Below are 14,261 nucleotides of genomic sequence, written 5' to 3'. Positions count from 1 at the left end.
GGTCATTCTGTTACTGCTGTCATCCAGCGTCAGCCGACCGGCGATGCGGCGTGGGGGGTCTGGTGTGCTGGCCTGGTTGTCACACCCCTTAAATCCGTGTGTTGTCTCTCTAGCACAGTCCTGGAGGAGGAGAAGGCTCAGCAAGAAGAACGCATGAGGATGGAGTCCAGAAGACAGGCCACGGTGTCCTGGGACTCTGGAGGGGCTGACGAAGCACCACCCAAGGTAGCCAAGGCCCCAGGCCCAGTGCGGGAGCCGCTTGTTAACCAGCGTGGCGATCTGTGGTGTTGGCAGCATTGCTTTGGGGAAAACAGATGCCAGGTCTCTGAGAGTGACAGTTGCAATGCCTGCGATGCAGCCAGCTGCTTCCTGTCTGCGCCTCCTCGCACTCCCCGCAGGTGCACTTAAGGTGGAGGCTGCGCAGGCCGGCGGTGGAATTGGACGGGATCTTAAAGTGCGCTTCCGGTTCTTTCGCCTGCCTGCCTGCCTGCCTGCCTTGGGGAGGTTTTTTTTGTTGGTTGTCTGAGATCTCCCTGATGATCCAGTCTGGATTAAAACATTAACTGGGACCAGGGGGGTTCTTTATTTAAAAGGAGTCCAGTTCTAGCTGACCATACTCCTGTTTGTGTTTTGTTTTCACTGAAAGCTTTGTGTCCACTGTCGCCTGTCTGCTGTCTGTCGCGGGGTGGTTTGTGTGGGAAAAGGAGCACGTGTGCTTGCTGTGGTTTCCTTGGGAGGTTCTGCTGGCAGCATCCTTGGGTCCTGGCCGCCCGCTCGCATCCGGATCCCTTCGTGGGCCTCTGCCTCCAGACAGGCAGCCGGGCCTTTCCACTCGCTGGGGTGGGCTGGGGCTGAGCATCTGGGCAGAGGTGACCCTTAAACATTGTCCTGAGACTGACAAATACGCGGCACCTTTTGCTTTTGACAGGATGGTGTTCTCAGGTACAGCCAGGAATAATCCTAGTCAGACCTTTTCCTGCCAGGTCCATAGAGAACTAGCATTTGTGCAGCTAGTGATTACCTGTGATGTCATATCTTACTAGCTAAAAGTATAGTACGTTTTGACAACTATTTACTTCATTTTGTTTTTTCTTTTTTAATTTTGTTTTGAAAAATGTTCAAAAAGTACTATTTAAATATTGCACCAATTAATAATTTTTCATTTTAATTTATTTTCTCTTTTATTCGAAAGGCAGAGACACGGAGTTCATCCTCCCATCCACTGGTTCACTTCTTAAATGCTTGCAGCCACCAGGGTGGGGCCCACCAGAGCCAGGAGCTGGGAGCTCACACCACATGAGTGGCAGAGACCCAGATGCGACTGCCTCCCAGAGTACGCATTGCAGGGAGCAGGACCAGGGCAGGACTTACGCAGTCATCCTGATGCAGGAATGTGGTCACTACACCAGATGCCCACCTCATGTTGTGCTAATTTTTTATCCTGATGCCTGCTGACTTAGATTTTCACCAATTTGAACTGGGTGTCGGTAAGCACATCACCCATGTAAAGGGAATGCAGGTGCGTAGCACAGTTCTGCAGGAGCGTAGAGGCAGCCAGTGCCTCAGTCCAGAGGCCAAACCACGTCACCTCACCTGCTGCGCTGGGCTCTGAGAAAGCCAGCACAGTTCTCTTGGTTTCGTAGCAAATCCTTAGTGATCACTGGAAATACAGAGAGCCCCTCGTCCCGAGACCTCCGGGCTTCGCCCCTGTAATTCAGTGGTGACTGCGTAGCGGTTCAGTAGGGAGAGGAGGACACTCTGATTTCTTGAGCCTTCAAGGCGAGTGGGCCAGTTCCCTCGGGTCGTGCTGTTTACAGGCCGCTGGCTCTGCGCGAGTTACCCGCCTGTGCAAGCCTCACCTTGTCCTTTGCACGACGGCTTCACTGCTGCTCCCTGCCTCTCGGGCATGCTGTGGAGCGGGTCACGGAGTGCACTTTCTTTGTGCTTTACCCCAGTGCAGCGTAGCCTTGAGTACTTGATACCTTTCCTGAAACTCATGCAACTCAACAGCTGTTTCATCTAAACATTTTTCTATACCACAGTCTGTTGGATTTTTAATAATTCTGGCTAATTTTTAAAAATTTTAAGAGTCATGAGGCAGAGTGGTTAGGCATTTTTGTTTTTCTAAGCTATTTGATTTTAAGTACAAAGGCTAGTTCTGCTTAACTTTTCAAATCTCACATTTGTTTTTCAGAGATATTTTCACAGTGCATATTTTGAGGCCCATTCCATAGCCAGAAACTGTTCTGTCCTCCGCCAGGGTGCACCTGTTTCAAACAGGCCAGCGCACTTCTTGTCCCCCGAAGCTTGGTTGGGACACAGCCACGCCCATGAGTTTGTGTGTCATTGCTGACTGGTCTCTCTCCAGGCAGGCAGAGTAGCTGTGACAAAGCAGTATGGCCACACAGATTCATACTTTTAGTATTTGGCCTTTCAAGGCCAAATTTGGCAACCCCGAGAGTAAAAGTTTTAGTGACTAGAAAGTCATGATAGTGCTGGGCTCACTTCCGGGCAGATTAGGTCCTGTGTGCAGTCACGCCTTCTGTCAAGAGTTGAGCGGGTCTGAAATGAGTCTGTGTTCTCTTCAGGAGCTTCCCTGCCCTGTGAAATGCCCATTTTCTGGATCCTGTGAATTCTCATGGCTCCTTAGGATAAATGTGTTCCCCTTCGATTTCTTAAGTTCAGGGGGGATTTCAGGCTTTTGCAGATAAATTTTGTGAACCATTAAAGAATATGTGTAACATAGTTTAATTTTTTAAAGGGAAATATGTTTCTCCCACTCATGGTTCACAACTAAGAGCTTAATTATGCTGCTTCGTGGCAGAAACGTTACAGCATAAAGCCAGTTAGAAACATGTACAGATCTGTGTTCTGGAATGAACAGTGGGTCATGGAAGAAATCAACAGAAAAATCAAAAAACTGTTGACATTGTTTTGTTTTTCATACTATTTGTTGAAATGTTTACTTAGTGTAGAGTTAGTCTTCTGTGTATAAAGTTAATTGAAAAAAGATCTTAGTAAAAGATAACAAGACTAGGAGAGGGAGGAGGAAGAAGAGGGCGTACAGAGGGAAGAATCACTATCACTGTGTTGCTAAAGTTGTATTTATGAAGCGCATGAAGTTCGTATACCTTAAACAAAGGAAAAAGAAAATAAGGGGGACTACATCAATACTAATTATTTTAGAAGTTATTATAATATTCCAAATCCTCAGATATTAAAAAATACGAAATTGTAACAACGTTTCCATCTCAGAGGTGCCTTGTGAGGCCGCATTCAGACAGGCAGATGCTCTTAAGACACGTCCTGGCCACCGGCAGGATCCGGAAAGAATTGTGATTGGGAAACGTGTCTACCCAGTTCATAGAAAGCGCATATTGTGAAAAAAACTAGGCAGGCATTTCAAAGTATTTTTGCACCAAAATAAACTCATCCTTGTCAAAAACATTTTTCAAAAATGTACAGGTCTCTGCTCGTTTGACGCCAGTTTTCCATCCAGGGACCGTCTTTGCAGAGGTGTGCCGGGTACGAGGCTGGCACGGGAGGCTCCTGTTCCGGATTCCTTTCCGTCTGTGCCTGGTGCTGTCCTGCAGACAACCCGCTGGGACCTGGGACTCGCAGGCGCATGAAGTCGCTCTTGCTCTCCCACATTCAGTGCTGACTGCCTTGTCCACAGTGTTGACTGCACTGAGAGGGCGTCCCCTCAGCACAGGTCAGGCAGCAGCCGCAGGCGAGAGTGCCAGCTCACGTGGAAATGACCTGGGGGGAGCAGTGCGTATTCAGCACGAGGGTGCAGGAAGTGCCCAGGCACGGCCAGGAAGAGCGCCGGCCAGCTTGCAAGCTGGACTGAACACTTGTTTTTTCCAAACTCATTCACTTTCCCTTTTTTTTTTTTTTTTAATAATTTATTTGAGAGGTAGAGTTAATAGAGAGAAAGGTCTCCCATCCACTGGTTCACTCCCCAAATGGCTGCAACAGCTGGAGCTGGGCCAGTCTGGAGCCAGGAACTTCTCCCAGGTCTCCCACGTGGGTGCAAGGGCCCAAGCACTTGATCCACCCTGCACTGCTTTCCCAGGCCACAGCAGAGAGCTGGATCGGAAGAGGGGCAGTCGGGACATCAACTGGCATTCAGATAGGATGCTGGCGCCCAGGCACAGGCTTAGCCTACTGCCCCTCAGCTCTGGCCCTCCACTTCACGTCCTTGTGTACAGCGCCTCTGTGTTGTGGTCGCAAGTGGAGCCCATAGACTGGAATGGGTCAGCGAATGCTGCTGAGGAAGCGTGGTGAGCATGGGGTCAGGTTACGGTGGGTCTTGCAGCTGGCGTCAGAGGTGGCTTTGGCAGAGTTGGCCGGGTGCCAGTGCAGCCCCGGGCTGAGATGTGGCTGCTTCCTCATCTCCACATGAGATAAGGCAGCACCCGCAGAGCCAGGGGCTTGTCACCTTGTTTCTTTCATGGAAGACCAACTGACGTGATGTTCAGAGTTGCAGATTTGATAGACGTTTTCTCAAGAAAGAAGCAAGCCTGGGGCCGGCACCGAGGCACAGTGGGTTCATCCTCAGCCTGCGGCACCAGCATCCCATGTGGACACCAGTTCTACTCCCGGGTGCTCCTCTTCCAATCCAGTTCTCTGTTGTGGCCTGGGAAAGCAGAGGAGGATGTCCTGGGTGCTTGGGTCCCACGCTCGCGTGGGAGACCTGGAAGAAGCTCCTGGCTCCTGGCTTTGGATCAGCGCAGCTGCAGCCATTGTGGCCATTTGGGGAGTGAACCAGTGGAAGGAGAACCTTTCTCTCTCTCCCTGTCACCATCTGTAGCTCTGCCTCTCAAATAAATAAATAAAAAATCTTAAAAAAAAAAAAAAAGCGAAGAAGCAAGGCTGTCACATCAAAGAAAGAACTGGTAGTATCTGTTACCCATGATAAGATTAGTTTTCAAGGAAAAATGAGAATTTTGAAAAACTGCCTTCATGATCTTGATAGCCTCCCAGTTCTTGGGCTCTTCTGATGTACTCTGAGCAACATTAACAGGTGTAATTTTTTAACTATGTCTGTTGCATACTGAAATGCGTCAGCATCGGCAAGATCTCAGTGAAGCAGCAATTCCAAGTTCCAGAATCACTGGGTGAGAGATCCGTTCAGAGTACAGATAGAGCAGTGGGTGAGAGATCCATTCAGAGTACAGATAGAACAGTGGGTGAGAGATCCGTTCAGAGTACAGATAGAACAGTGGGTGAGAGATCCATTCAGAGTACAAGATGGAACAGTGGGTGAGAGATCCATTCAGAGTACTGATAGAACAGTGGGTGAGAGATCCGTTCAGAGTACAGATAGAACAGTGGGTGAGAGATCCATTCAGAGTGTAAGATGGAACAGTGGGTGAGAGATCCATTCAGAGTGTAAGATAGAGCAGTGGGTGAGAGATCCATTCAGAGTACAGATAGAGCAGTGGGTGAGAGATCCATTCAGAGTACAGATGGAACAGTGGGTGAGAGATCCGTTCAGAGTACAAGATGGAACAGTGGGTGAGAGATCCATTCAGAGTACTGATAGAACAGTGGGTGAGAGATCCATTCAGAGTACAGATGGAACAGTGGGTGAGAGATCCGTTCAGAGTACAGATAGAACAGTGGGTGAGAGATCCGTTCAGAGTGTAAGATGGAACAGTGGGTGAGAGATCCATTCAGAGTACAGATAGAACAGTGAGTGAGAGATCCGTTCAGAGTACAGATAGAACAGTGGGTGAGAGATCCATTCAGAGTGTAAGATGGAACAGTGGGTGAGAGATCCGTTCAGAGTGTAAGATGGAACAGTGGGTGAGAGATCCATTCAGAGTACAGATAGAACAGTGAGTGAGAGATCCGTTCAGAGTACAGATAGAACAGTGGGTGAGAGATCCATTCAGAGTACAAGATAGAACAGTGGGTGAGAGATCCATTCAGAGTACAGATGGAACAGTGGGTGAGAGATCCGTTCAGAGTACAGATAGAGCAGTGGGTGAGAGATCCATTCAGAGTACAGATAGAACAGTGGGTGAGAGATCCGTTCAGAGTACAAGATGGAACAGTGAGTGGATTCAGTGTAGCAGACGGCGGCACAGTGTCCCCTGAAGAAGCTTGCACTGTTGAGTTTTGGTTGTAGAATCAAACCGTGTCCACCTCGTGCCCACAAAACCTGCTGAAACGCATCCTCATTCCAGCAGCAAAGCCTGCGAGGCCGTTTCTTCACGGTGCTGTGCGGAAACAGCGGCTTGTGGCCCAGTGGTTTCAGCCACCACTTGACACCGGTTTGAATTCCTGCTGCTCCACTTCCCATCCAGCTTCCTGCTAATGTACCACGTGCTTCCGAAAGCAGTGGAAGATGGCCCAGGTGCTTGGGCCCCTGTCACACACAGGAGACCAGGATGGAGCTCCTGGCTCCCGGCTTTGGCCTGGACCACCCTGGCCATTGTGGCCATTTGAGGAGTGAACCAGCGGATGGAAGACTCTCTCACTCACTCACTCTCTCTCTCTCTCTCTCTCTCTCTCTCTCTCTCTCTTTCTTTCTCTTTCTCTTTCTCTTTCTCTTTCTTTCTCTTCTCTCTCTTATTCTGCCTTTCAAATAAATAAGTAAATCGGAGAGGAAAGATCTGATAGAAATACAGACACGAGATTTACACAAATGGAAAAGGCGCCGTCCTTGGTGGTATTTTGGGATAGGAAGGATTAAAAATGGGGGTATTTTTAAAACACGATGAATCTGTTGTAAATGTGTTGTTGTAACTTTTAGTAATGTAAATACTGATGAGTATGTTCCAGAAAACAAAAGCTCTTAGAATCCTCATTGCTTTTTAAGAATGTAAAGGGGTCTTGGGGTCTTGAAAGTAAGATGTTTGAGCGTAGCTGCGTTGTCTCGGTATTCCTCAACTCTGGTCAAACCCAGCACTGATTCACCGAGAGCACTGGTATTGTATCGCACTTAGTAATCCTGAGATACAGTGCATTGGTAACAGGATGACTCACCAAGTTCAGAGTATCATCACAAGGATTCCAGCGTAGGAGGCCTCGTAACGACACAGGAGACACGAAAGGAGAGAGGCTGATGAAGACGACATGCACACGTGTGTACAGCACTCTCCGGTTGCACTGGGAGGCTTGGTGATGCAGCCATGGCTTCACTGTGAACCCAGCAGCTACTAGTGCAGACCCCGTAGCCACCACTGGTATGAGGATTATTGGTCTTGGTGACACGGTTTTCTAAAATGGTGAGAAAACCTTGGTGAAGCTCAAATGAAACAAAGTAAAATTGTCCATCAGTACACACAGCTGTTACTGTTCTGGAAGGTTCATTGTCTGATTAACTATGCAAAATGCCATTTGTTACGTGTAAAAGTGGAGTTGGTTGAAGGCCCAGATAACAGGGATTTTGGTTGTCACTGTTGTTCTGCCTGGGGCAAGTGCCGTGGGTGTGGAGCAAGGCCTGTTCGCGCCTGCACTCTCCTCCCGGGAAGCCCCACCTGCCTGGCCTCCACCCTAGTGCCCTGGAACCTCAGGGCCTTGGGGAGCAGTGCCACACAGTTGAGAATTTCTGGGTGAACACATCCGCTTCTCCCTTTTCCCTCCTCAGCTGGGGGTATTTCGGCACAGATTCCCTCCGTTCCATATTTCCGTCTGTTAAAGCCCCAGTTCCTGCCTTAGAGGGGCCGTGAAGTGAGCCTGCTCGCTCAGCACTCGGGAGGTTTGTATGGAGGCAGCTCTCCACCTGGCGCCCACAGCTTCATCTTCACAGCCGCTCTGGAGGAGCTGCAGGCACAGTGGGCACAGAAGCCCAGGAGGCGGAGTGCGTCCCCTCCTACGCTGGCTCTTAGAGAGGATGGAAGCAGAGCCGTCCTGGCCACGCGTTTGTACATCTTCACAGTTGTGGTTCGGAAGGTGAATCGCCCGTCTGTGTTGGTATGTGGAAGTGGAGCTGGTCTGGATTCTCTGGTTCTTGGTACAGTTGTCTGTCACAGGATGTAGTTTCTCCTTTCTCTGATTCTTATTTTCAAATGGAATCCTTGTGGATGTTACCATTTGCTGCGTGTTTAGGCATCTGAGTGACCCTGAGAGGTGATTTACAGCAGTCATTCTTCGGTCTGTTCCTATTTTTGTCGAGTAAGAAGCATGCTTGTGATGGGTAGCGTCTCACGGCAGGTTGGGAACGCCACCTGTTCAGATCACCCCGCCCCCTGAGCCACGGTGAGGTGCAGGTGGCAATACGGCTTCCTAGCCTCGTCGTCCAGGTGAGCCAGTTGGTGTGAAGGGCCCAGTTCAGTGCACAGGATACACAGAGCCAGCGACAGCTGTTTGTATTTCCCGTTGCACATGCGCTCTGCAGACGGGCCAGAGTCCATGACTCACAGCCGTCAGCTCTGTGCACTGCTCTAATTCTTGCCTCTGCATCTCCCAGTACTTGAACTTCAAGAGCATTTGATCCAGGAATCCTTTCCCGTACACTGGGGATGGGTTTTAAAGTTTTTAAAATTTATTTTGAATGTCATAATTACAGAAAAAGAAGAGACAGTGAGAGAACTTGCATCTGTTAGTTAACTCCCCGAATGGCCACAACAACCAGTGTCGGGCCAGGCCGAAACCAGCAGCCAGGAGCGTCATCAGAGTCTCCCATGGGGGTGCTTTTCCCAGGCCATTAGGAGGGCATTGGTTCAGAGGTGGAGCACCCCGGACACAAACCAGTGTCCATGTGGGATTTCAGCATTGCAGGCAGTGGTCTTACCTGCCGTGTCACAACACCGGCCCCACCCATATACCATTATTTTAAAAGATTGATTTATTTATATGAAAGAGTAACAGATAAGGAGAGATCTTCCATCCACTGGCTTACTCCCCAAATGGCTATAACAACTGAGTTAGGGCTAGGCTATCCAGCCTTCTTGGGCCATCTTTTACTGCCTTCCCAGGCACATTAGCAGGAAGCCGGATCAGAAGCAGAGCACCAGAACACAGTCCAGCACTCCAGTGTGGAATGCCAGCGTTGCAGCTAGCCTACTGTGCCACAGTGCTGGACCCCTTGTACAACCATCATTAATGCTGATACAGCAACACCTACCTTTAAAACAAGCATTGCCACGCAAATTCTTTTGTTTTTTAACCTTTTAAATCAGCACAACCACTTTTGCAAATTAAACATTGAAAAGTGTAAGTCTGGGACCAACACTGGGTCGCTGTGAGTTAAGCCTCTGCCTGCGATGCCAGCATTCCATATGAGCAGGGTTCGAGCCCCGGTTGCTCCACTTCAGATCCAGCTGCCTGCTGATGTGCCCGGAAAAGCATCAGAAGGTGGCCCACGTGCCTGGGCTCCTGCACCCAAGAGGGAGACCCAGTTGCAGTTCCAGGCTCCTGGCTTTTGCCTCACCCATCCCCAGTTGGCATGGCCATTTGGGGAGTGGACCGTGGATGGAAGATCCATGGCTCTCTCCTCCCCGCCCCACCCCCGCCTTTGTCTCTCTAACTTTGCCTTTCAAATAAACAAAATAAATCTTTAAAAAATTTTTAAGAGTATAAATCTGAAAGGTAGTCTGTAGCCTTCCTAGGATACACTTCAGAAATCCCTGTCCTCACAGGCCACGCCTTCCCATGTGGCAGTTCTGGGGAGTCCAGGCTCACTGTTAGCTGCATGTGAAGCAGACTAAGTGTGCAACGCTGGTTGACACGTGGAAGGGCAGGGAAGCTTCTTCCGCTGTGAGGAGTTTAAGGGCTCATGATAGAGGACTCGAGCACGTGCCGGAGCAGCCGCCGTCCAGGCGAGGGCTGGGAAGGGCTGCGCGGAGAGCGGACTCGTGTTTCTGTGAGGCTGGTGAAAACGGAAAGCAGCGTTCAAGACATGTGTTCTCCATGTCGAGGGTGGGCGCATCGTGGACAGAGCAGTGAGGGCTGAGACTGGTTTCAGAGACCAAATGCATTGTGGACTGCGCAGAGCAAGCCCGTCAGCCAGAGCCATGGGGGAGACACTGAGGAGTGGGATTTGAGGCCGTTTCCTCCTGTTCTGGTCTTCACGTGGCTGTGGTGGAGTGGATCTCCATGGTCTCACGTGGCTGTGGTGGAGTGGATCTCCATGGCCTCACGTGGCTGCAGTGGAGTGGATCTCTATGGCCTCATGTGGCTGCAGTGGACTGGGGAGTGGATCTCCATGGCCTCATGTGGCTTCTGTGGGGTGGACCTCCACGGCCGCACGTGGCTGTGGTGGAGGGGATCTCCATGATCTCACGTGGTTGCGGGAGAGTGGATCTCCGTGGTCTCACGTGGCTGTGGTGGAGTGGATCTCCGTGGTTTCACGTGGCTGCGGTGGAGTGGATCTCCATGGCCTCACGTGGCTGCAGTGGAGTGGATCTCCATGGCCTCATGTGGCCGCTGTGGGGTGGACCTCCATGGCCGCACGTGGCTGTGGTGGAGGGGATCTCCATGATCTCACGTGGCTGTGGTGGAGTGGATCTCCGTGGTCTCACGTGGCTGTGGGAGAGTGGATCTCCATGGCCGCACGTGGCTGTGGTGGAGGGGATCTCCGTGGTCTCACGTGGCTGTGGTGGAGTGGATCTCCGTGGTCTCACGTGGCTGTGGGAGAGTGGATCTCCATGGTCTCACGTGGCTGTGGTGGAGTGGATCTCCATGGTCTCACGTGGCTGTGGTGGAGTGGATCTCCATGGTCTCACGTGGCTGTGGGAGAGTGGATCTCCATGGTCTCACGTGGCTGTGGGAGAGTGGATCTCCATGGTCTCACGTGGGTGCGGGAGAGTGGATCTCCATGTTGCTGCTGTCCTCAGGTTTTAGATTTTATGAGCTTCCTTCCTTCAGCCTCTGTTTCTGACTAAATCTTTTTGCTGTGAACTCTGACTTCATTTCTCTCACAAACAAAATGAGAATTTTGGAGCTGGAAGGTCTAGTCCCAGTCAGTTTGATTACTGCGCATGACCCACAGCCGGGAAGTTGCGGAGCCAGTGGGTCCCTGCCCCCAGCCCCCTTGGCCTGAACGCTCTAATACAGCTCTCGCTGTGACCAGTGAGTCACGTACACATGGCTCTTGGTGGCTGGCTTCTTTCATTTAGCGTATTTTCAGAATTCATTCATGTTGTGGCGTATGTCGGTACTTCATTCTGTCTAATGAGCAAACAGCATTCCACTTATGGCCCACTGCACCTTGCTTACCGTCCTTAGTTGGCAGGCACCTAGATAGTTTGCAGGTTTCGCCGTTCTGAATCCTGCTGCCAAGGTCTTGCAGTCTGTGTGCGTGGGCAAACATCTCTGTCTCTGATGGATGAACTCGAAGGTGGAATCGCCGGCTCCTCTGGCGATTCGCGTTCAGTCTCCTTAGGAACCGCCATGCCGTCCTCCCTAGCAAGTGTGCTGCGTCACATTCCCACAGGAGTCCCGGTTTCTCCTCGTCCTTTCCCGGCCTTGCTCTTCGTTTTCTGTCTTGTTGGTACGAACCCTCCCAGACACATCGTGAGTGTGCCTCCGGGCCCGAGGAACCCCTCGCTGCCTCCTGGACCATGTCTTCTTGGGGTCTGCTCCTGTCTTCTGCCCACGTTTTCACTAGATTCTTTGTCATGTTATTTATTCTGGGTATGAATCCATTACCAGAGGATGATTGCTTGCCTTTGCTTCCATTCTTTGTTGTTGTTAAAGATTCCTTGATTTACCTGAAAGGCAGGGTTACGGAAAGATTTGCCGTCTGCTGGTTCACCCTCCAGACGTTTGCAATGTCTGGGGCTGGGCCAGGCTGAAGCCAGGAGCCTAGACCGCCATGCGTGTCTCCACGTGGGTGCAGGGCCCAAGCACGTGGGCCATCTTCCACTGCTGTCCCAGGCCACAGCGGGGAGCTGGGCCAGATGGGACTGGAACCATGCTCCTACGCAGGTGAGCGTTGCAGGCTGCACCACGACATTGCTCCTTTTCTTCCGTTCTTTACCTTTTCCTTTTTTCCTTTCTTCATGATGTCATGTGCACACAGAAGCCTTTCATTCTAATGACGTCCAGGGTATCTTCTTTGCTCAGAAGTCGTGCTGCTGCCTCTGAGCTAGGAAATGGCTGCCTCACACTGTCCCAAAGCTTCTGGCAGTCTTGGAGCCGCGGCTCTGCTGTCTGGGTGTGTGGGCCTCTGCGTTATTGTGTGTTGTGGAGGGGGAGCCAGACTGCATATTCCACTTGTAAATATCTAGTCACTCAGGATCACTGGCTGTAAGGACTGCTCCTTCCCCAAGAAGTGTCTTCCTTTACACCGAGCTGCACTGCAGGATGCACGGCTGTGTTTCTCCGAGGTTAAAGCTCATCCCTGCGCTGCTCTTCTGGTTTGTTCACAGCCCAGCAGACCCGGCTACCCCAGTCCAAGGTCCAGTGAAGGATTTTACCCCAGCCCGCAGCACTTGGTCCAGACCAACCACTACCAGGTACGTGTGCTATCACAAACAGAAACACAGCGCTTGGGTTATTTGGCACTTGTAGAGGTGGGAGAGTGCTTCGTGGGATTTACTTCTTATCTATATACTTGTGAATATGATTGGCGATCAGAAAGCCAAGACAGTGTCCCCCGCGCCTTACGTCAGTGACTGTTGTCTTGACACTCCGCCCAGAGAGCACTCTGACTCCCTCCTCTGTCAGTCCCCTCCTGCTTTGTCAGAGACAGGGTGAATGAGGTGGGCACACTCTGCAGAGGTGGCGCTGAAGGCCAGGAATACGGGTGAAGCTCACGCATGCCGTGTGGACAGCTCTGGGCAAGTGTTTCTTAGCAGGCACGTTTCCAGTACAGATACTAAAAAGAGTGTGCTTAGTAGAGAAGGACCTGAAGCAAAATTAACAAGTGTCTGTTGGCTTTGGGCTTGCTTCACCGAGGCACGGTCACCTCCAGGGGGGTGCACAGATCTTACCCAGACACCTGCCCCAGTGTATCCTAGACTGCTGCACGGCACCCAGCCCCTCCTGCCCCACGAAGCCCCTCCTGCCCGAGGAGCTGCCACTCTGATATCCAGCCCAGGCATGCTCGTTGCCTAGGGAAAGGAATGTTCGTGTTGGGAATGGGAATTTGTCTGTGCTGTATCTCTTTCAGGAGAAGTCCACTAATAACCCTTTGCCATACTGTACTAGCCTGGTAGGCTCTGGAAGCAAACACTGACTGTGTCCTCTCTCTGTTGATGAGAGAGGGAGCCAGTGCAAGAAACCCTGATTGTCGGTGTGCCCTGAAATTTTTCCCTCCATACTGAGTGTCTTCTCTCTGCCTCAGTCATTATTGTTGGAACCTGAGAGCAGGACTTCCCCCGTTGTCGGCCCCCAGATCATTAGGGACACACGTCCCTGTGTGTGTGTCTCGATTGTTCTTGTTGCTGGGCAGGAAAGGGTTACCCTGAGGCAGCACCTGGGCCCAGCTAGTGTTGTGGCTCTCTGTCCCTTTAGCATCCAGAGTGGTCTGCTCTGAGCATTTGGTAAGTGTGGAATTGCGAAGAAAACGAGGTCCCATTTCCAGTGTATTTGTGCACTAACTGTCTAACGCAGCTGTAACAGCTCCGCCTCCTTGAGGCCCTCACGGGGAACCCCATCCCTCGCCTCACAGCTTCAGCGGCCACGCGCATCGTTGCTCGTGGTCCCCTGACTCCGTGTTCAGAGCCAGCAGTTCAGCCTCTGACCACTGTCCAGGAGTCGCATGCCCCTCCCCCTCCTCCCAGCTTCCCTCCTGCACTGTTCAGGGCTGCTGGATCACAGCCTAGGACAGTCCAGGATAACGTCTGCCGTGGAAGGAAGCGTCTGGCAGGGCCGTGTTGTGCCCACCACTGGATACCCGGTCATTTCAGTTACTTTCGTTGGTGCAAAAGGCAGAACTGCAAAGCGATGTTACGGCAAAGTGTCCCCTCCCCTCTGCACCCTCTTGCAGGGCTCTGGCTACCCTGGCTCACATGGAGTCACAGCCATGGCTGGCAGCGGCTACCCAAGTCAAGCATCTCTTTTGGACCAAACAGACTCATGGAATCCCAGAGCCCAGGAGATGCCCATGTGGCAGCCCAGCGTGGAGGTACTTTGCTGTTCTTGGGTTTCTCTTTGAATGTGGCTTAAGGTGCCTTGTATTTCTAAATCCTGAAATTTCTTGATTTTGGTGAATGAACTCTGAAATCAAGATAATCCGTCTATTCAAATGTTTTGGAGTTTTATGAGTTTTTTAATCTTTTACAAGCTTTTCTCTATTTTAAGGAAAGTCAGGCATGCGCGCACACACACACACACACATATCTCTACTTACTGGTTAATTT

General features: G+C 51.1%; 1 protein-coding gene across 50 annotated transcripts in view; it reads left to right on the top strand.

The window, feature by feature from the left end:
* The window catches only part of PTK2 (protein tyrosine kinase 2), a 296,019-nt gene that overhangs the window by 235,411 nt on the left and 46,347 nt on the right, over positions 1-14,261 (top strand). For all 50 annotated transcript variants that reach the window (XR_016236040.1, XR_016236042.1, XM_089335789.1 and 47 more), the window contains 3 exons: positions 114-225; positions 12,327-12,413; positions 13,889-14,026. Coding sequence is in view for 48 of the 50 variants with exons in the window: in XM_089335789.1 (XP_089191915.1) it covers positions 114-225; positions 12,327-12,413; positions 13,889-14,026 (337 nt within the window). In the remaining 2 variants the exon portion in view is untranslated. The remainder of the gene's footprint in view (positions 1-113; positions 226-12,326; positions 12,414-13,888; positions 14,027-14,261) is intronic.

Source organism: Oryctolagus cuniculus, chromosome 6 (genome assembly GCF_051225735.1).
Source record: "Oryctolagus cuniculus isolate XC-2025 breed Fujian yellow rabbit chromosome 6, ASM5122573v1, whole genome shotgun sequence".
NCBI classification, from domain to species: Eukaryota; Metazoa; Chordata; class Mammalia; order Lagomorpha; family Leporidae; genus Oryctolagus; species Oryctolagus cuniculus.
This window is presented reverse-complemented; position numbering and strand designations above follow the sequence as displayed.